This window comes from Gossypium arboreum, chromosome 10, assembly GCF_025698485.1.
Source record: "Gossypium arboreum isolate Shixiya-1 chromosome 10, ASM2569848v2, whole genome shotgun sequence".
Classification (NCBI taxonomy): Eukaryota; Viridiplantae; Streptophyta; class Magnoliopsida; order Malvales; family Malvaceae; genus Gossypium; species Gossypium arboreum.
In genome coordinates, this window is record NC_069079.1 from 116,716,264 (window position 1) to 116,740,188 (window position 23,925).

The following is a 23,925-nucleotide window of genomic DNA, read 5'->3' on the forward strand; positions in this document are numbered from 1 at the left end:
AATTTAACTAATATTTAAAAGAACTACATAAAATTTGAAATCTTCAAAATTATTGAAAATTTGAAATCATTAAAATTTGAAATTATTTAATATATATAAATTAAAAAATCAGTCATATACCCCAAAAAACTTTAAAATTAATTGTTTTAAATAATAGTATTTCAAATTTTAATTAACTTTTTTAACACTAATTACCCTTAACCCATGTCCCCTTAATCCCTAAACCCCTCAACCCTAAACCATTAACCCTTAATCACTAAAATTTAAACACTAAACCCTAAATCATGTCCCATTAACCCCTAAACCCTTGAACCTTAAACCATAAACCCTTAATCCCTAAACTTTAAACATTAATCCCTAAACCATATCCCCTTAACCCCTAGACCCTCAACCTTTAAATATTAACCCCTAAACTATAAACCCTAAATCCCTAAACCTTTAGCCATTGAACCATAAACCATAATCCCTAAATCCACAATCAATAATCCATAAACCTTAAAATAATATTAACCCATAAACCATAAAGCCCTAAACCCATAATCCCTAGACCCATGCATAACCCCTAAACCTTAAAATATTAACTCGTCATAATCCATATAAACCATAAACCCTAAACCATATATACCCTAAACCATGCATAAACCTTAAACTATAATAATGATAATTAATTAAATATTTTAAAATTAATATCATCTCTTTTATGATTATATAAGAATTTATTTAATATATAAATTGACAAACAATCAGTCATATACCCAAAAAGCTTTAAAATTATTTTAAATAATATATACTATATAATTTTTTCATTTTTAACATATATTTTTATATATATGTTTTATTTTCATTTTTTTCTATGTGTCATTAATTTAGGGTTTATAGTTTAGGGTTTCAAATTTAAGGTCTATAGTTTATGGGTTTAGGGGTTAAAGGTTAGGAGTCAGGGTTAATGGGTTAAGATTTATGATTACGGTAGTGTTTAGAGTTTTAAGGGTTTATGGTTTGAGACTTAGGGATTAAAAGTTTGGTAATTTAAGGGTTTACTGGGTTAGGGTTTAGAGAATGGTGTAGTTAATTTATATTGTAGATATGATCAAAATAAAATCGAAATCAAAATAAAAATAAGACCTTATTTAAATTGTTATAATTTGGTCCTATCCAAAATACATAGTTACCTATCCATATCAATTTGCTACTTTTTTTATTTATTTTTCAATAAATAATTTGTTATATTTTAATATATTAAATTTAATATTTTCTCTTTTACAACTATATAATATATTTTTTAATATATAAATTAAAAATACTAATTAATCTAAACCTTAAACCCTTAACTACAATACTTAAAACCCAAAATCATAAAACATAAACCATCAACCCTAAACCAACCCTTAAACCCATAATCTATAAACTTTAAAATAGTTTACATCTATAGCGGCGTTTTTCCAATAAGCGCCGCTAAAACTCAAATCTATTGCGGCCTTTTTTTATAAAAACGCCACTAAAACCCAAATCCTTAGCGGCCTTTTTATAAAAACGCCACTAAAACCCAAATCCTTAGCGGCGTTTTTGAAAAAGCACCGCTAATACTCAATCTATAGCAGCGTTTTTGAGGAAACGCTGCTATTGCCACTGAAGCTCAGAATAAACGACGCCGTTCTGCTTAATCTTTTAGCAGCGTTTTTGTACAAACGCCGCTATAAGTCGACCTATAGCGGCGCTTCCTTAAAAACGCCGCTAATACTCAAACCTATAGTGGCGTTTTGGTGAAGCGCCGCTATTGCCACTGAAGCTCGCAATAAACGACGTCGTTCGGCTTAATCTTTAGTAGCGTTTTTATAAAAACGCCGCTAATACTCAATCTATAGCGGCGTTTTTGAAAAAACGCCGCTAATACCCGATTTATTCAATTTTTAGTGGCGTTTTCTATTCAAACGCCGCTAAAAGCGCCGCTAAAAGTCTGTTTTCTTGTAGTGGTTGGCTTATACAATGAGAGTAGATGAGAAGTGTGATGTCTACAGTTTTGGGGTGCTAACGATGGAAGTTTTTATGGGGAGGCATCCTAGTGATCTTATTTCGTATTTTTCATCACTGGAATCGACATCGTCATCGATGTCAAATGACCAACAGGTTTTACTGAAAGACACGATAGACCAACGTCTTTCACCACCAGTAGGCCAATCTGCCAAAGACTTGGTCTCTACTATGAAGATAGCATTGGCATGCTTGAATGGCAATCCCCAACTTCGGCCAACCATGCAGCAAGTTTCTCAAGCCCTTGGTCGTCAATCCCTTCCTTTACTGAGCCCTTTCAACAGCATAAAATTGGAAGAACTGTTGGGTGATGTAGTCTGCAATGGCTAACTAAGGTGATACAGTATCAAACATATTTCTAGGTAAGGTATGTAAATTTGCTTTATATAAACTCTTTTTATCTCTTTTTCTTCCAATTATCTCTTATTTCTCAGCTTTGTTTTGAAAATCGAGAAGCATTGTAATAATAAAGGCTTTGCTGTGAATGAGATGCTTAAACACTGAACTTGGATGTAGAGAATGGGAGGGTAGCAGGATTGCAAGTATTTTCCTTCTGTCACAGCTTGGAATAGAAGAAAGTGTTGCGGTTGTTGGGTTTTATCAAGTTTCTTAAATTACCTCCGTTTCAATGTCATGTGTGATGTTTTGTATCCTATTTTATCATGTTTGTTAAGTTATCGTCTGGACTCCATTTCACTTTCTATATAATATTTAATGTTTTGTTATTGTACTGTACTGATGTTTCGACTGAAATAGAAGGGAAGTAGGAAGGATGTATCGGGAAAGCCTGATGGTTTGGGTATAGATTTTCCTCCAAAAATAAAAAAAAAAACTAACTGCACTTTTGTTTTTATCATTTTGCAAATGAACCTTTTTGTTTAGAGTTAAATTCTAAATAAAAAATAATTTTTATGTCATTTTTAAATAGTAAATGTTACAATTTAATCTTATTTGATTTTTTATATAATACAGAGACTAAATTAATTGATTTAATAGTCGAAGAATTAATTTGATCTAATCATTATAAGATAGGGATTTAGCAAGTACTTTTCACCAAGAACCTTTGTTTCTAAAAAAAAATTTTTTGAATATGGAAAAAAAAATTATCTTTTATAATCTCAAAATATTCTCAACAAAATGCACCTAATGAGGAATTAAAAGAACTAAATTATTTTATCATTAAAAGAAAAAGAACCAAATTATGTCCATAAAAAATTAAGGTGGAGTCGTTGACCACAGATCAACGTATTTCAAAGAAGAATTAAAAGAATGTTAGAAAGTGATTCGTTGACAGTAGAGTCAACATATTAATTAATGCAAATAAAAACGAAAATAAAAATGAATTTTTGTACTATTCTCATCACATTATTTATAATTACTTCCAATTAAAATAAGATATATTATTTTTAATTTGAAAGTTTAATTCAAATGTATATATGATTGTAAAAAAAAAGAGATAATTTAAATATATTTAAATCTGAAAGGATAGTAAATAATGTGATAGAAAAGGAATTGCTTGTTACTTAAGTTACTGTTTATATTATGTTTTAATTTCATGTACAATAATTACTGTTTTATTAAGTTACTATTAGATTAAATAATAATAATATCTTTTGTTAATATTTTTTATTCAAAACCATATTCAGTGGAGCAAAATGGAGACGAAAACTTGCTAAATTGCATGCTAAATCAGTGAAATACTTGCTTGAATTCATCAAACTTTGCTCTTTTTCTTGTTGAACCGATTCGCTTTTGTTGGAGTTCTCAAGTCATCGTTGGATCAGTATTCAAATTTGCAGAGAATATAATAATAGTATTTGTTTACATTAAGAATTTAACCTGGTTGATATCGAACAGCAGGTTTTGCAGCTTGCAGAGTCGTCTTCTTATTCGATTTGTTCAGTCCACTCATCTTCTTCTCTATCCTTTTGAAACACTGGCTTTCTCTCACTTCTCTACATCTCCGATAACGTCTTGCAAACTCTGGTTTGAAATTTGTTAGAGGGTTCACCTCATAAACGCACGGTGCTGGTTCAGGCACTGAAACAGACCCGCTTGCTGTTCCTGATGAACATGGCCTGCGAGGACCTTCCAAATCTAAATCTGCCTCCCTCAATTCTACCCTTGTTGATTGCTTCATTAATGGCTTCTTCATCCTTGGAATCACGCTGTTTCTGATGTTAGAGTAGCTTGTAGTCTTGTTGAATATGGTTCGACACCAGTTTTGGACCAAATGCTTGGCAAGTTTTCGATTGGCAGTGGTTTCCTCGTCTGATTTTGAAAAAAACATAATGACTTTACCAAGCGCCCACTCTTCTTCAACTGCTTCCTTCCATCTTCTAAGCTGATATCAACAGGCATCACCTGAGTTAAGATATTCAAAATGGAAGATCGAAGGGTGGCGTTTGATAAGCTTCCATCGGGTAGAGGCTCGAGCCAACTCTTCAACAAAGTTAAAACCCCATGACCCAAAAACTCTTGTTGCAGCTTTTTCTTGGAGAGAAAGTCAGTAAGAAGAGGCAGCATTTGGATCTTTCTAATAGCAGGTTTGTTTTGGATGTTAAGCTCAATGTCTTCTGTGGCAGCAATCTCCATTTGAGCCATTGCTTTCTCAACGAGTAATCCAATTTCCGGAGAACTTGTTTCCTCCATCTTCTTCCTTCTCTTGACCTTATCGAACATCGCCTCGATCTCTGCATGATCAGTACCAGATTTACGACAGATTTGGTCGTCTTTCTGGTCCTGATCATCCGAGTTAAGCCAACCCCAGATCTCGTACCGATCACTGGGTTTTTGAAGCTTTCTCTTGTTGGTTTTAGGGAAATCGTGTTGCACGATCTCAGGGATGTTGTCGGTTTCTTCCTCCATAGATGATTTCTTCTTGACCAGCCTTCTTCTAGGTTTCGAAACCTCTATCAATGCTAACACTTTGAATCGTAGTGAAGTTTTTGTTAGGTTTCAAATGAATATGATGTTGTATGTTATATATAAATAATAGTTGTAATGAAATTGTGTTGTATTTGGAGTCTGAGTTGAATTAATATTTATCCTTAAGAGGAATTGGATTTCATGATAGAATTGGAATCCTAGTTGGAGTTGGATTTCATGTTATAAATCCTAGTACAAGTTTGATTTAGGTTTTTTTTTTAATCCTTTTTGCTTTTAAATTTTGATTTTGTTGCATATAAATTTATTATTTATGTGGATAATACAATATATTTAACATAAAATATATGTTATCCCAAGCAATTCATGATTTTTAATAATGGGATATACCAAATATTTAAATTGATTTAATTTATCTTAAATGCAGAATCAACAACACTAATTATTTTCTGTGGCTACAAAATTTTATAGAGGTTTTCAAAAAATAATAGTTGCACATGAAAAAAAAAAAACCCTTAAATTTAAATAAGTCCTTGATAAATAGTTCTTTAATTGATTACTTTCGGTCATTAATGCTCTTAATTTTAATTTTTATTTTTCACATATCATTATTTCATTAACTACAACTATTTAATTTAATTTTTTTTAGTAAACAATCAAATATAAAAGATTAAAACTCTTTTAATTTTTCTTTTCACGTAACATCTACTAGAAAATTAAAGGTAATTCGAGACTCATTCTTTTATATTTTCTATGAAGCTCTTGAACTGATCATATGTATTAATCTGAGTTTCATGTTAAACTAATTTAAAATCCATAGTTAATTTTATTTGATTGAATAATTTGTTAGTGTTAGGGCTAACGTTTTAATCTCTGACATGCTTTTATTTTGAATCTCACCACACAACTCAATTCATCTCGCTAATGAATAACTTATATATTACCACTGACACATATGAATCAAAACCCCACCTTAGTCCGTGTTCTACATAATTTTTAATGGGTAAATTGCATTGATAGTCACCTAATTATCAATAAATTTTTTATCACTCAATTATAAAAAATTACGAAATAGTTATCTAATTATTCGATTTTTTCTATTTCGGTCATTAGCTGTTAAATGGCTAACAGAAAGAAGACTTGCCTGCTTTTAAAAATTGACATAGTAACAATTTTAACCCTCAACGTTTACATATTGTATAATTTGTTCATTGTTACAATTTTATTTTCCTTTATGACCATTTTATTTAAAAAGTTAAAAAATGAATTTCTCAATTAAACTTTGATAGAAAATATATAAAAAATAGAAACACCCAAAAACCCAACATCATAATTTTCATATTTTCTCATTCTTTTCTCTTGATGCTTTTGTTCCTCACTGTTGGATTGAACACTAGAAGTTGAGATGACTTAATTTTTGCCAGTTCACTCTTCAACAATTTGAAGTATAAGTGAAAAACCACGTTAGTTTGCCGAGAATATCAATCGACTATTCGATAGCAAGTTGATATGCCATTGTCGATGATGTTATTTGTACCCCTTTTCATATAATTTTAGCTTGTTTAATAGAAAATTTAAGTCAATTTTGTAATAAGTTATGTTTTATAGTTTAAGTAGCCAAATTATGGTTTCTAGTAGTTTTATCGTATTTTATATTTAAATAAGGCTATGTGATTATGTTGGATGGATCCAGAGCTAAAAATGCAACTTTTGGACGAAACTATTTTCGATGTCGCGACATAAAAGATAGTCACAATAGCAAACTCTTGGAAGCAACTGCTGCGAATGTTGCAACATGAAGACTTGAAAATTGCACCATTGGTTCCATGTTGTGACGAGGAAGGTACTCCATATCGTGACATTTGTCTGTGCATGGCAATTGCGATTTCAAGGGCAGAACAGGGTCTTTTCTAATTTAAAGCCCTAATTGTTGTATTAAATGGAGGGGCTTTTTGGTCTTCGAACTCTTACCTATATAATTAACTTTGTAATCAGAATTAAGGGGAACTTTTGGTAGATTTTAGCTTTAGTTTTTTAATAGACTAGATTTTTATGATATTTTTTTAATCAAAATCTCTCTATTTCAAAGTTTAGACATTGCGAGCGAAGAACATTCCAAGCGCATGCTTTAATCTCAATTTATCATTGAGCATTCACTCCTTTATTCTCTTTATTTATATCTATCTAGTTAATGGATTAATTGAATGTTTGTATAAATAGAAGAATAATGCTTGTGCTTTCATAAATATCTTGCATGTGCCGATTGTTTAATTGATTAAATAATTATGTGATTATTTATCTTAAATTGGTTGTTGATTCAAGTTTGTTAAATATCTCAATATACTAGGATTGATGACCCTAATAGAATATTTAGGCATATGAGACCGAAATGGTATTCTGTTACGTAAGCATTTATTAAACTTGTATTGAGAGGTGAGACGAAAAGGGCTTTCATATGCCTAAGTGAGACTGAAAGGGAATCTTAGGTTGTAACTCTTAGCGAGGATAAGATCGAGAGGGTATTTTTATTTAAGAGTGGTAAATAACTCAATTAAAGTAAATGTTGGCTTAATTGATAATTAGTTATTCAACCAACCTAGGTGAAGTAGATTGGCCTCGTTTAAATAAGAAATAGGAAGTTCCAATAGTTTTAACCCTAGGGTGAAGTTTTAATTTATTAATTTTCTTGAAATAGTTTTAATTTATTAATTTTCTTGAAATTTTAATCACGGGTTCGCACTATCAATTTTTAGCACGACTAGACTAGTACTTGTTTTAGGAATAATTAATTTAGTAGTAATTTTCACCAACCCAGCAATTCCTTGGGTACAATCCTCAGCATATTTCTAGTATTTTATTGTAATTAACTATATTACAATTTGACTTGTACATTTGCAGGCACCGCACTTATTTCTATATTTTTAATTGCATTATTCTAAGCTCTGGTGCACTTATGCCCGGGCGCGGTCACAAGTTCAGTCACAGAATTGGACAAACAATAAAACATAAAAAAAATAGCAAACATAGAGAGAGATCTGCACACAGTCGTTTGCTTACACAGTTCGAGAACAATCCTACTCTACGAAGTGTTACTCTGTGAATGGTCTCTTATTCTTCAGTTGATCCAACCACCTATTGGTGTAAGCCCAAACTACCCTTTTACAAGATGTATTTGCAACCCAATAGCTGGTCCCAACTAGTTACAACCACTCACCCAAACTTCACTTAGAAAGGTTTAATTCACTCATAATTAATGCCTAAGACTGGGTGCGAAAACAAAGAGAATAATTAGTCAAAATAGCAATTTGCAACTCTTTACATAATAAAAAACAAGTACCTTAAATGTACAAAGTACTACCTATTTAAAGGCATCCTACGCAGTAACGATAAATGTCAAGAAATCTAGATAAACTTGACTTCTTATGTGCTTCATAATCAATCAATAAAGTCCTAAGCCAATCAGAAAATCCTTCCTTCAAAATTGCCATTGGCGATGTCTTAAAGAGAAAGAATTTAATCCAAGTTGAATTCTACTTCAAAACCTTCACATATTACTTCTCTTGATAATTTCATTTTTTAGAGCAAGAATGATGTATTTCATGAGGCCCATTTGTTTTAAAAACAAGAACAATAAAAACGGCCAACACATAAAAAATATTTAGGTTGTCTTATATTATGTCCAAGTCCATCAGGTAAATGGACAAACCTTGTTTGATAAACATGGTCCTAACAATCTCCTTCTTTTAGCTTTTTGATAAAACTTTAAACAAATGGACTCATTCATCACCATTCATTCGATCATCAAAAACAAAACAAAAAGCAAGATGATCACAAAGAGTTCAAAGAATTTTCAACTACAACAACTGCAAATATCTCCCCTAATACTCCCCCTTTCTCAAATTGTCCTTAAGCACAAAAAAATAGAGAACAAAACACTCCAACTCCCCTTTTCCCATATATCTCCCTCTTTTTGTCAAAAAGCTCATTAGGCTATCAAAGTGTCTATTCAATGTATAGATAAACTCAGAACCCCATGTGATGGCCTAATAGTCAAGGGTGTTTACTGCCTCAGGTGTGGCTTGAATTCGAGTCGCACTAGTCAAGTTTGTTGTTTGGGCTTTGGCTTGTTATTGTAACCATAAAAAATGTATAGATAAACTTGAAGAGTTGAGCCTTTTTGGCTATAGAGCACTAGATATCAGTAGTTAGGGTGTCTACCTCACTACGAAGCAAATCAAGAAGTTGTTGTTTCTGAGCCACTTTAACTAATTTACTAATTTTTTTAGTAAATGGTACAAAATGCAATGTGACACCTAGTACAAGAGCATCCATGGTACTTTTACCTAATTTTGTCTTAATGATTTTTTTATTTTTATTTTTACTTTCCAATCTATATGAGAAAGTTACTTCCCCACTTTTTATTGTGGAAATTACATTACCATGTTTATGGAAAAGTAACTCTAAATGGATGGAATTAAAAAAAAAACCTCTAAATAGAAAGTTAGATTATGAAGAAAGTAAATAAATACTTTCCAACTAATTAAATTTCTAAGGAAGTAATCACTTTGTATCATAGCAAATGCTACTTAACTGTTAAACTTATTTAGTTTCAACTATTCCTCAATACTAAAATTTCACAATTTGAAAAGTATAAGGGCTAAGAAAAATCAAATTAGAGGACATACACTAAATCTATAATTTTACACATAGTATAATACTAATAACAAAATTTAGCTGAACAGATTTGATTGTTATTATTTAGACTAGGATTGAAATTTTAGAATTTAAAAAGTATAGGGATTAAAATTGACCAATTGACTAAAACTGACCAAATTAAAATATATAAACTAAATCTACAATTTACATTTAGCTAAATTTAAAAACAAAAAATTTAAAATAAAATTGAAATTGGATTCCAATTTCCAAAAGCGAACTCATTATCATCGTATTAAAATGGATTTGAATAGCACATTCGTATATTCAAATATATTATCAAAAAAGAAGAAGAAGTGAAATTGGGTAATGGATATGCAAAGGTTAACTTCAGACCAGCTATGAATAGTTAATTTGAGATTTGCATAATAGGAAAATTGTCACATTGATACCTCGAGAACTTTTTTGGTCAGATTGATACATATGTACTTTCATCCAACTTCAAGTTCCGAAATTCAAGCATTTCATAATATTATGAATCTTTATATTTTTAACATTTTTTTGCATTTTTAAAATTTTAAAACTAATTATTTAAAATGATCTTTCTTTTATTTTTTTAAAATTAGGTTCTTTTTATAATTTTCCTATTTTAATTTTTTTGGGAAATTTTAGTATATTTTTCATTTCTTATCATTTTAAAAATGAATAAATTTGAAAACGGGGATTTTAGATAATTTTATTTTTTAGAATTTTATGACTTTTAATTTTTTTAAAAAAATTAAGCATGATTACATTTTAAAAATATATTTATAATTTCATCAAATAAATTCTAAATTTGAGATTTTTTAAAATATATATTTAAAATTTTTAAGGAACTTCTTGCATTTTTTTATGATTTTTAATAAAATTGTCATTTATAATGACTAATGTGGCACCAAACTGATTTTTTCGTTAAACTATTTCCAAGTCAACAAATTATTATTAAGTTTACAGTTTGGTCATTCAATTTCAAAAAGTTACAAATTGGTTACAGAACTATTCAAAAGTTATCATTTAAGTAATTGAGCTATTAAGTTGAGAACATATGTCAAATGTAGGACCGAAAAGTTTATAATTTGATCATTCAACTATTAATAAGTTTATAATTTGGTCACTCAATTTTAAAAAGTTACAAGTTGCTCACTGAACTAACTTTACAAGTTTATACTTTGGTCTCTCAATCTTTGCACCACTACTCACTAACTTGATAATCCAAACAATACCAACAACAACTCAAGCCCCAAGTCCTACAAAGTCATTATCGACACCATGCCTCACCTCTAATCCAACCAACTCAGCAACTCTTCATTCTTAACCTACTCATCATTTACCCTTCAGCCAAAACCATAACCTAAGAAAAATCCACAATCAAGCTATTCACACACCCTTACCTCAAACCAACAGCCAAATATCACTACAATCACAATCGAAGCAAACAAGAATACAAATAAAACAAAAAGAAAGTCTTTTATTTTAATGAGCCCCAAATAGGACATACAAAAACAAATGGATATAATAAAATTAGTGAAAAAAGAATAAAAATATAAAATATGAAGACTCAAACATACCAAATTCAATCAGGAGTTAGTCAAAAAGTTCTAAGAGAAGGAAGCTAAAAAAAAAGTCAAAGAGAAAGTCTTACTAGAAAAAATGAACATATTAGAGTTAGGCGACCATTTGGTGATGGTGGATAGAGATTGGAGAGCTTCTCCATTAGGGCTTCGGGTTTAAGTCAACAAAGTTTCAAGCCATTTCAAGAAAAATTAGACCATAAAGTTGAAAGAGGAAAGAAAAAGCTCTAGTTCGATGTGTTTCTTCGTCAGAGGAGGAGATCGAATGGTGGTGAGATCACTGGAATACAATTGTGAGGGAAGTTTGTGAAACACTAAAACTTTTGAAATTGAGTAGCCAAAATGTGAACTTACTAATAGTTGAATGACCTTAAGTATAGTTTACCTTATGATGAACAATGAGTTAATGGCTACAATTGATGTTCGTTAGCAACTTAAGCTCCTATTTACCTGCGGTTAGTGTCAAAACAATAGTGGTAGGGAGATTAGATATTGTAACAATATTGTAGCGTGAGACAAAAAGAAAATTAAATGCACCGCAATGGAGGTAAACACCTATGTAAAAGGACCCTTAATGGCTTTGTGATCAACTTGTAACTTTTTAAATAATTCTGTCGAAACCATTTTTTTTAAAACGGGAAATCGACTTTTGAAAACGAAAAGTTGGGAGTCGCCACCAATCGTTTTTTAATAAGGTGTGATTGGATCACCTCAAAACACGGTCGTTTTTAATAAATAAATAAATTTTCCAAAACGACGATTTAGGTCTGCGAAAATAGAAAACTGGTTCGGAAGTCAGTTATGTACGAGGAAGGATTAGCACCCTCGACACGCCCAAAATTGGTACTTAATCGATTAATTAAGTCCTAAATGTCGAAAATTAAAGATTTGGACAGAGTTCAAAATACGATCCTCCTTTTATTGGCTTTTAAAACATTTAGGTAAGTCAAATGTGTGTTAAAGACCATCTTACCTTGAGGTAAAACATTACATCCAGTACGTTAGGATACAACATTTTTGACCCTCAAATGTGATTTTACCTTTAAAACGTTCGTTTTAGCTTTAAGAGGATATTCGAATATTCAAAATAAACAAAGAAAGCGAAACCCAGTACGTTAAGGCACGATCCTTTGAATTCTTTAAATACCGAACATTGCCTTGTTTAAAATTTTTTAGAGTGAACCGGTAAAAGGATGTTCTGATATTCAAAACAAACAAAGAAAGCGAAACCCAGTACATTAGGGCACGATCCTTCGAATTCTTTAAATACTGAACATTGCCTTTGAATTAAAAAACGAAGATAATGGTATGTCACATGCAAATAACATTACCATAATAACCTAAACGATGCATACTAACAATAAAACATAGTAGCAAAAAGGTTTAATGACAAATAAAAAAAAATGGTAATGGTACCATATTAATAACGGTATAAACAAAAGAAATAAAACAATTATATAAATATATAAAACGGAAGATAATAGGAAAAAGGATTCCTAATAATATACATATTAATAATAAGAAAATAGTTGAAATAAACAAAGTATAAATTTTAAAAGCAGGATCTTTAAAAAATAGTAATAATAATAGTCAGTATACGTACAATTAAGAAAAATAATTTAAAAAAATAAACAAATAATAATACACAATATACAAGTAGAATAATATGGAGTCAATAATAAAATATATATATATATAGATAGATAAAGAAAGGATCTATAAAAAAATAATAAGGTGAAAACAATAATATATATATATATGGAGGATAAAACAAATTAACAATATAAAAATCAAACTAATAATACAAAATGACTTGTTTAAAACGAGTTTTAAAAGAAAGACTAATAGATGATAGAATAATAAAAGGAAAAAAAATAAATGAAACTAATATAGAAAACATAAAATGAAATAGGTAAATAGTAATAATAATAGTAGATATAACCGTAATTATATAAAAACACGAGAAGTAAAAATATATATATATATATATATATATATATATATATATATATATATTAGTAAGCTTAGTAATAGGTTTTAAAGAAATAAAAATATTGGATAAAAGAATGCTGAGAATATCTATTAAATAAGTTATAATAATATATTAATAGTATAGTAAAACGTAACAATATTAAAAAAGTGATAAAATAATAAAGTTATAGTAGTAAATAAAACTTAATGTGATAAAAATTGTACAAAGTTGATTAATTTAACAACATGATAATTAACAATGTCAATAAAATAACTAATATAATAATAAAGTAAGCCAAATGGCTAAGAAAGGACTAAAATCGGGCCAAAACAGAAATTTGGGACAAGTTTGAAAAAAGAAATATAAAACATTGAAAAGATAGAAATCACAGAAGGATCAAAAGCACAATAAAACCAAAAAAGTAAAGTGGCGCTATTCCCTTTGCAATTAAAACCAGAAAAACCAAAGGGTTGTCTGCCCTTTTCTAAAGCAAAATTAAAACACCCCATTTACCAACCCATTTGCCGAAACTGAAAAAAACAAAGGGGCTTTCACCCTTCTTCCCTCTGCTAGGACCAGTGAACGCGCCCATCATCGCCGGACCACCACTAGATCTAGTGGCCGACATCGCGCAATAGGGGTTTCAACCCCGTTTTAAAACACACGATAAGTGTATTCATTTTTCCCCTTTCTAGTACTATTTTTGAGAAAGAAAAACAAATCGAAACTTAAAAGGTGTGAGATCTGAAAGAAAATCACCTAACAATCAATTTCTCTGCGATTTTCCTCTGTGTCTTGTGGTATTTGTTCGTATATTCTCTTTTTTAAATCCAAAAAAACGTAAAAAACAAATACACTGTTTAAACGAGTTTATATAGCCTAATTTCTAACTACTTGTTGCGTGCTTGCTGGTGCCAAAGCGGAGATCGCGGGAGGTGGTGTAGCGACGACTTCGGAGTTCTTGTGACGTCTGGAGCCGGATTCAGCTTCTGCTTGGCTTCCACGATCTTGGGTTTCTCATTTCCTTTTTTGTTTTATTGGTATTTGGGCTAGGTATTATGTGGGCTTTGTTTTGTTTTGTATATTAGGCTGAGAGATGTGGGTTAGGTTTTGGGTAATTTGTTGGGCTTTGGGTTTGTTTTAAATTTAGTCTTACAAATTCAATTTTCAATTTGTAACTTTTTAAAATCGAGTGATCAAAATGTAAACTTATTAAAAATTGAGTCACCGTGTATCCTCTTGTATGTATATACATATAAGATGTGAGATTTGTACGAGTTGTGCTCGTTCAAATATGCAAACAAACAATGAAGTCATAACAACAAGCAAGACAAGAACTAAAATTTGGACCAAAACAAAGTACAAAAAGCCCAATTAAACATTAACTGACCCAAATATCGCATAACTGTGAGACCTATAAGAACTCAAAGAAACTATAGACTGAGACGACAACTACTTTAGATCACTGAAAGTCCCAGTGTTTTTCAAGGGTTTTGAGAGTTCTCAAATCATACATTTACATCCTCCTCCACTCCCTCCATATGATCCTTTAAAAGCGAAAAACCAAATCCAAACCAAACCAAACCCAGAATTTGCAGCAAATCAATTATGGCGACCATGCCCGCATCCGCATCAGATCTGTTGAAGTCCTTCAAACTCAAAACCAAGCAACAAGAACTCTTGATCCGAGTCTCCATCCTCTGTCTCGTCTACATCTTGGCATTCATCACTCGTCTCTTCTCTGTCCTCCGTTATGAATCCATGATCCATGAATTTGACCCCTACTTCAATTATCGCACCACTCTTTACCTCACCGAGAACGGCTTCTACGATTTCTGGAATTGGTTCGACTATGAAAGCTGGTACCCTTTAGGCCGAATAGTCGGCGGCACCCTTTACCCAGGTCTCATGGTGACCGCCGTTCTTATTTATCGCATCCTCCGTTTCCTTCGTTTCGCCGTCCATATCCGCGAAGTCTGCGTTTTAACAGCTCCGTTTTTCGCTTCCAATACGACCCTCGTCGCTTATTTCTTCGGGAAAGAAATCTGGGATTCCGGTGCCGGTCTTGTCGCCGCCATTTTGATCGCCATTTGTCCTGGTTACATATCCAGGTCCGTGGCTGGTTCTTATGATAATGAAGGGGTCGCCATTTTCGCTTTGCTTTTCACGTTTTATGTCTTCGTGAAGGCCGTTAATACGGGATCGTTGGCTTGGAGCTTGGCTTCGGCGTTTGGTTATTTTTACATGGTTTCAGCTTGGGGAGGATATGTTTTTATTATTAACTTGATCCCACTTTATGTGCTGGTGCTCTTGATTACTGGGAGGTATTCAATGAGATTATATGTTGCATATAATTGTATGTATATTTTGGGAATGTTGCTTGCAATGCAGATCCGCTTTGTCGGGTTTCAACATGTGCAATCCGGTGAACATATGGCCGCCATGGGCGTCTTCTTCTTGATGCAGGTTCTGTTATTTCTAGCTGTTTCTTGCAGTCAATTTAATGAATTTTGGTAGTATTGTAGTAGTCTAAACAATTAGTGCTTGATAAATGTGTATATTTGTGCTTACATTGAACACGGCATGGAAAATTAACTAAAACAAGATTAAAACACAAAAAAGATACATGAATGTTTCTATATATGAACATGACAAGGATACACAATTTTCCATGCCTGAGTAAAAGCATAAACTGAGGAAAATTTCTTTTGCAATGTATGCTTTGGTCTTTTTTAGTGGAAATAGTGTTCTTGATCTTCAAAACTTGACGGTAACATAGAAAAGAAACATTGGTTTTCGATGGAAACTGTCTTCAAGTGGTATTGCTCTGATTGATGTGTGTTCTGTTCTTCTGCATCCAGCTATGTGGCGAACTCTGCAAGTAGGAAAAAATTAGTTTTACATGTAATGATAAAATGAAAGTGGTTTGCGGGTTTGTTTTGTGATTCTATCTGTCTGAGCGTTGAGCTGGTAATGGAAAGTTGCATTAATCATGTTTGGATTACTTGTGTAGGTTTTCTACTTTTTAGATTGGGTGAAGCACATGCTTAGTGACACAAAATTGTTTCAAGCTTTCTTGAGGATCACCGTGACTTGTGCAGTCGCTGTGGGTGGTATTGCTTTGGGATTAGGCATGGTATCTGGTTATATTTCACCTTGGACAGGAAGGTTTTACTCTTTGCTGGATCCAACATATGCCAAGGATCACATTCCCATCATTGCATCTGTCTCTGAGCATCAGCCAACAGCGTGGTCATCTTTCATGTTTGATTTCCATATCCTGCTTTTCCTTTTCCCAGCTGGTCTTTATTTCTGCTTCAAACGGTTGTCTGATGCCACTATATTTATCGTCATGTATGGTTTGACAAGTATGTATTTTGCTGGTGTTATGGTTCGGTTGATTCTTGTTGCTACACCCGCAGTTTGCCTTATTAGTGCCATCGCTGTTTCCGCCACTGTGAAGAACTTGACTGTGCTGTTGAGGTCGAAGAACAAGGTTGTCCAAACTGGTTCCACTAAGGGAAGTGGCGGTTCAAAGTCCTCTTCTAAGGTAACATCTCTCTGCCAGTCTCTCTCACACACAGATAGATTTGCTTTAGTTTTGCTGCTGGTATAATCCCTCGCTTTGTTGTTTGACATCAATCCGCCTACGCTGCTCTGACTCTTAATTTTTCTAAAAAGTACTCATGTCTGGCACTCATATGGATACATATACAGAAATGGGTATGGGGTTATGATCTTCCAAGGACCTGCTAAATACATGGAAATCTTGGAAAGTAATGGGTATGGGGTTATGATCGTCCAAAGACCCGCTAAATACATGGAAATCTTGGAAAGTGAACATACCTGTTCTCACACATATTAGTTTAATAGTTTTCATTTCTATCCATAGGTTATGTTAATGAATCTTATTTATTTGCCGAGTAGGCTTTACTTGATCAGTCCCAGCCTTTCCAGAAAAATGGGGCGATTGCACTGCTCTTTGGTGCCTTTTACTTGCTCAGTAGGTATGCTACCCACTGTACATGGGTCACTTCAGAAGCTTACTCATCTCCTTCAATTGTACTGGCTGCAAGAGGTGCCCATGGGAATAGAGTTATTTTTGATGATTATCGTGAGGCTTATTTTTGGCTTCGGCAAAATACTCCTCAAGATGCCAAGGTGATGTCTTGGTGGGATTATGGGTATCAAATCACTGCCATGGGAAACAGAACTGTTATTGTTGACAACAACACTTGGAATAATACTCATATCGCTACTGTTGGGCGTGCTATGTCATCTTACGAAGATGAGGCAATTGAGATAATCAGATCACTTGACGTTGATTATGTATTAGTTGTCTTTGGAGGTGTTACAGGGTATTCCTCCGATGACATTAACAAGTAAGACATGAAATCACTTTTGTTTTATCCATTATTTTCGTGTTCTGTTTAGTGCCACTTCATGCATTGTGTGAAAGTGCCTTGAATGGTTAATGCTCTTTGTTCTTTGCTTCAAATCACGGAAACTCATTTTGTTCATACTTGGACAGTTGGAATGATAGATGTAGTCTGATTAAATGGTTAATGTTCATCTGTACCTTTAAAGTATGGTAATTAATGGAGGATCATTCTGTGTATGCATGGTATGCAAACATAAGAAATTGTATGAAAATCTAGCTCTAGCGTTTAATGATTATAGCTTCTTTTTCTTTAAAGTATGAAGAAGGATGCATTTTTGGACTTTGATCAATAGGTGTACTTAATCATTCTTTGCAAATCACAACACTTTTACATGTAACCCTTACCAATCCTCCCAACAAGAGCAAAACGAAGAGGAGAAAAAAGAAGGAAATCATACTTGTTTTGAGTGTATAAAAGTGGTCTTCTACTGTCTCTATGCTAATGCAGTCGCTATATTCTTTTGTTTTGGGTTTCCCGTGTTCCACTTTTAATCTGTCCTGAATTTGTTAAGTGCAATTATCATATTCTAATTACATATTATTGGGAAATAGATTTTTGTGGATGGTGAGAATCGGAGGTGGAGTCTTCCCTGTAATCAAGGAACCTGATTACCTCGTTAATGGTGAATATCGTGTTGATAAAGGCGCTGCTCCTAAAATGTTGAATTGCCTCATGTAAGTTTTCTAGGTTATTCTCTTTCGATTGGGCATGTGTGTATATCTATTCATTATTTGGTATAAGGATTTTGGATGTTGAGAAATCTTTGTTTATATATGTTTATTACCATGGCTAGGTACAAGCTATGCTACTATCGGTTTGGAGAGATGCTGACGGAATATGGAAAACCGCCCGGGTAAGTTTAGCATGTTTGAACTTGTAATAAACATGTATACATGTATGTAGGTATGTGTATATAATGTTAAAAAGATCAGGCCAGAGGTTGCACCAATCAGACCTTTAGTTTAAACGGTTGGTTTGATTCATATTTTAATGTTTAAACACTAATTTAATCTACAATTCATTTTAAATGTAGTTGATAATTAAGGAAAAGAAATGCTTTTGGGTTAATGGCTTAGTCTTTAATATAAACTAAGAGATTGAAGGTTCAAGTCTCATTTTTTATCGGTTCTTATACGGTCACCGGATTGGACAGGCCATGGTTTTTGGTTGATTGGCTAGTCTGGTTCGGCTTTTTATTCCATAATTTATACATCTATAACTACCTTGTAATATTGCAGCTATGATCGTGCACGAGGCGTCGAAATTGGAAATAAAGATGTTAAACTCGAGCACTTGGAAGAGGCATTTACGACATCGAACTGGATTGTTCGTATTTATAGAGTTAAACCACCAAATAATAGGTGGTAAGAATATCTGTCTCTCCATCCAACTCTTTGCAGATCCTGAAAAAGGACAATGCTAGTTTTCAATGGTGCTTGAGTCTTGGAATTGTAGATTTAGCTTTAGCAACAAATCAAAATTTTCTTAAGACCGAGTTGTTGACATTGTTCCAGGCTACCAGGCTCTTTAGAACCTTTTTTTTTTTTTTTTTTTTGGTTTCTTATCTGGTCAAATTTTTAGAACCCCATTTTTTCAGATTTTATAAATTGGCATCCTTTTAAGTCTTAAAACTTTTTAAGCTTTTAGTGTATGGATGATATAACATTGCAGGTGGTTGAACCGATACAAGTTTGGCTGAACCAGTAACAAACCGGTTTTATATACTTTTCTTATTTAAAATTTATGCTTATATTTAGTGAGATTTGAATTTGTAATCACTTAGTTTTATATTAAAATTTGTACATGTAAAATACATATTTTTGTTAAACTATATAATATTTATTTATAGCTTAAAAAATATTAAAATAGTTGGTTAAACCCATTTTCACAAAATTGAAAGTTTGATTGATTAACATTGGTACATTAAACATCATTTGCCAAGTTTGGTAAAACTGTACTTTTAAATTAAAGTTGGATTAATATTTAGTACTTCTTAACATCAATTAAACCTCTTCATTAACAGTTTTAGTCTTTAACTATGTTCATTATTAAAACTAATTGATGAATCAACCTATAATTTGTCTTTATATTTTTTAATTAAAATTATAAAATGTATTAAAAATTATAAAAATATTAAATATTAAAATTAATATAAAAGTATAAAATTATTGTAAAAAACCATAAAAGCTTATAAATATATAAAATTTTAAATATATAATAAATTCTATTTTTATAAAACTAATAAAACATATTTAAAATTTTATAAAAACTTATAATTAATATAAAATTATAATAAATTATAAAGAAACATTAAAAAATTAGAAATTATAAAAAATTTCATTTAAACTTTTAAAATCACAATGAACACATTACTTATGACTAACTATTGGATAATAGATTAATCTCCAAATTGTTAGGGTCATTTTTTGTTGAATAAAATGAAACAATAATTGCAAAACCTCTCTTTTATATTGATAAATCATTATTTTTATTTTTAAAATTTTTATCTCCAAACTTTTAAGAAAAGTACGATGGTTTGGAACTTGAAAAATTGAACATTGTTTGCTAAGTATTATATGATATAAAGTATTTTTGATACAGTTAGATATTAATAAACTAAAATTTAATTATCTAATAGTTGTAAATAGTAGCATATGTCAACATAAAAAATTTTGGCAAAGTATTTCGGAACAGGATTGGTGGTCAAACTGGTCAGGCCATCGATTTGTTGGTTCAATCAATTCGACTTGTCCATCCAGTTTAATCAAATAAATCATTAAAAATAATATATATATATATTAAAAAAAATAAACAGGTTCAACCGTCCAGTTTAGCCAGTCCATACCGATTCTAGGGTCAACCGGTCAAATAACTTTATTCGGATCGATATTCTTGTCGATTCCCAATCCAACCAAGCCTTATTAACCAATCTGATCCAATTCAAACAATATTGATTTTGACTACTTTTTCTATTATCTAACGATAAATCTAATGTCACGTGTTCTTTTTAATTTTAAGGATTTACTTTTTAAAATTTAAAAAGAAAATTATCTAATAAATTATTTTAAAGTAAATGGTTAAATAAATAGAGTATTGAATTTAGATATCATTGTAGACAAGAGATTCTTTACATTGCCAGCCAAGCAAATATTTCAGTATCCAAATTCTCCAATTCATTCTACTTAGTGGCTCCAATTTTCTAGTTCTAAAAAAAGCTCTAAATTTCATCCATGAAAGCTATAAAAACCTTTTGTTCACATCACCACCTTCATCATCATCATCATAAAAGCAGTTTCACTTTAACTTCTTACCATAAGGAACTCATTTTATCAATCACCTCAAATCATTTTCTTTTGGGAAATGGCTTCTAATGTTAAAGCATCAACTGCTCTTTCTTTCTCTTAATCTTCTTTTCTTTGCTTTTGTAAGCCCTCACAATGTCGAAAACCCTGTTGTTACTCATCTTGGAGATGTGTTCCCTAATGGCAGTAACATTCATGGTCAATCTGGTACATGCAATCCCCAAAACCTTGGTGTGTGTCTTGATCTGTTGGGTTTGGTGGATGTTAATCTCGAAAACGCACCTACAAAACCATGTTGCAGCTTGATTGAAGGATTGGTGGATCTTGAAGGTGCAGTTTGCCTTTGCACTGCTGTCAGAGCCAATGTGTTGGGCATTCACATCAACCTTCCTATTTCATTGAGCCTCTTACTCAGAAACTGTGAAAGAAAAGTTGCTACTGAATACATTTGCGGTCCATGAATGACGTTCTTCCTTGATATTTGAATGTTGTTTGATATTATTACATCTTGAAGTTGTCATTGTTTATTTATTAGATTCTATATGTTTCTTTTCGGATTAAGTCTTTGTACTGTTGCTCTTAAATTGAGGAAAGCTTTTCAACCTTCCTTACAATTTCTTTTGGCAAGATTCCCTTTCATTTTTATTCTAAGTAAAAATATTTAAAATAACTACTGATCATTCTCCTATTAAAAAGGGATAAGGATGACGTGGAATCACAGATTCTATTGGCAGCTACCCATGTCTTTGATTTTTAAAAGATATGAGTGTCAGAATTTTGGCACTGGAAATCAGAAAATTTAAAGCACCGAAAGTTGGGTTGAAATTTGGAACGGGATAATTGCAATTTTGGTCCTTAATTGAATAGGGACTTTGCAAGTTGATCCTTGAACCTCAACTATAAATAGGCCTAACCATTTCTCATTTTCAACATCCCATATTTGTCATTCTCTACTTAAGGTATTGTTCTCTATTCCTATTTGTAAATTTTCACTTGTATTTTTTGGAATGAAATATATTTGGTAGTGCCCGAGGACATAGGCAAAATTTGCTGAACCTCTTTAAAATTCTGGTGTTCTTTATTGTTTATTTCTGTATATTTTGTAAGATGATTGTAGTAATTTATTGTGCGATTAAATTACGATAGAGGGATATTCTGGCTAGGAAAGACCTAGTACTTAAGTGATCTTCGTGATCCACCTCTCTTTTCTGGGAATTAAACTTAGTGTGATTTCTTAGTACAATAATTTTACTATTTTACATGCTTCCGCGCAACAATTGGTATCAGAGCTAGATTCGTATTGGGGAATACGACCGTTTATGATATTGTTTGCGTATACGGTATTGTTCATCTATGGTACTATTTACGTATTCGATACTGTTCACGTATACAGTAGTTGGGATTGAGGAGAAAAATGACATAGGCATCGTCATCAGCAAAGACTACTGTGACCAATGTAAAATTTGAAGTAAAGAAATTTGATGGTACCAATAATTTTGGTATGTGGCAATGTGAGATCCTGAATGTCTTATATCAGCAAGAGCTGATATAGCCCTTGAAGAAAAACCTGACAAGATGGATGACAAAGAGTTGGCCAAGATCAATAGATAGGCGTGTGGTACAATCTGCCTATATTTGGCCAAAGAACAGAAGTACTTTGTCATGAGGGAGACATCAGCGAAGAAGTTGTGGGATACACTGGAAGAAAAGTTTCTAACGAAAAATTTTATCGATTCACGTATGCACTCGGTATGTCGATGAATGACTATGTGAACTCATTCAATAAAATTTTAGCAGACTTCTTAAATTTGGATGAGAAATTTGAAGATGAAGACAAAACATTATTGTTGTTGAGTTCTCTTCCTAATCAATATCATCATCTTACCACCACATTCCTTCATGGGAAGGATACGATCACATTTGATGCAGTATGTAGTGCAATGTATAGATCTAATACTTGAAAGAAAGATAAAAGAGAACACAAAGATACAACTGTAGAAGTCTTAACAGTAAGAGGTCGTTCATATAGTAAGAGGTAAGTCCAAAGGGAGACCCGTCAAAGATGAATATACTTTTTGTCGTGAGAAAGGGCATTAGAAAAGGAATTGTCCTAAGTTACAAAAAGGCAAGGCTATTTCTGATGCATGTGTAGCGGAGCATAATGAGGAGTCAGACTTTAGCTTGGTTGGCATGGCAATGGCATGTCATACGGATGAGTGGATTTTGGATTCTGGATGTACTTACCATATGTGTCCTAATAAGGACTGGTTTTCTAGTCTTAAAGAACTAGAAGGTGGAGTTGTTTTTTTGGTTAATGGCAGTGCTTGTAAGACAATGGGAGTGGGTACAATCCAATTGAAGAATCACGACGACTCAATCCAAGTCTTGGCAGATGTTCGTTATGTACCTAGCTTGAAGAAAAATCTCATCTCATTAGGGGCCCTAGAATCTAAAGGGCTCACAATCACTTTGAGAGATGGATTACTAAATGTAGTAGCTGGGGTATTGACGGTGATGAAAGGCACTAGAAGAAATAACTTGTACTATTTAAATGGAAGTACAATTATTGGATCAATATCAATAGTTTCTAAGAAAGATGCAAATTCAGAGGATACCAGGTTATGGCATATGCTATTAGGACATGCTAGTGAAAAAGCTTTGCAGACTTTGGCGAAGCAAGGCTTGTTGAAAGGTGTAAATTCTTGCAAATTGGAATTCTGTGAACATTGTGTTCTAGGCAAGTAGACGAGGGTAAAATTTGGTTCAGCAATTCACAATACGAAAGGAATTATGGACTACATTCACAGTGACGTGTGGGGACCTACCAAAGTGGCTTCTTTGGGAGGTATGCACTATTTTGTTACTTTTGTTGATGATTATTCAAGAAAAGTATGGGTGTATCTAATGAAAAGAAAAAGTGAAGTTTTGAATGCATTCTGAAATGGAAGAAGATGATGGAGACTCAGACTGGTCGAAAGGTCAAACGACTTCGATCAGACAATGGTACTGAGTACAAAAATGACCCATTT

At 32.2% G+C, this 23,925-nt stretch overlaps 2 protein-coding genes and 1 pseudogene across 2 annotated transcripts; 2 read left to right on the plus strand and 1 right to left on the minus strand.

Annotated features, from left to right (window-relative positions):
• Positions 1–3,865: 3,865 nt before the first annotated feature.
• On the minus strand, positions 3,866–4,899 carry LOC108481715 (protein IWS1 homolog 1-like). The gene is made up of 2 exons (XM_017784809.1): positions 4,492–4,899; positions 3,866–4,375 (listed from the first exon to the last, which is right to left on the minus strand). The coding sequence occupies exons 1-2, from the start codon at positions 4,897–4,899 to the stop codon at positions 3,866–3,868; spliced, it is 918 nt and encodes a 305-aa protein (XP_017640298.1).
• A 9,668-nt stretch (positions 4,900–14,567) lies between these two features.
• On the plus strand, positions 14,568–19,472 carry LOC108483289 (dolichyl-diphosphooligosaccharide--protein glycosyltransferase subunit STT3B). Its single transcript, XM_017786593.2, has 7 exons — positions 14,568–15,618; positions 16,166–16,702; positions 17,080–17,534; positions 18,146–18,268; positions 18,388–18,447; positions 18,833–18,958; positions 19,266–19,472. Exons 1-7 carry the CDS (start codon positions 14,761–14,763, stop codon positions 19,291–19,293), a joined length of 2,187 nt encoding a protein of 728 aa, XP_017642082.2. The 5' UTR covers positions 14,568–14,760; the 3' UTR covers positions 19,294–19,472.
• A 1,482-nt stretch (positions 19,473–20,954) lies between these two features.
• Positions 20,955–21,502, plus strand: LOC108481714 (putative lipid-binding protein AIR1; annotated as a pseudogene).
• The last annotated feature ends 2,423 nt before the right edge of the window (positions 21,503–23,925 follow it).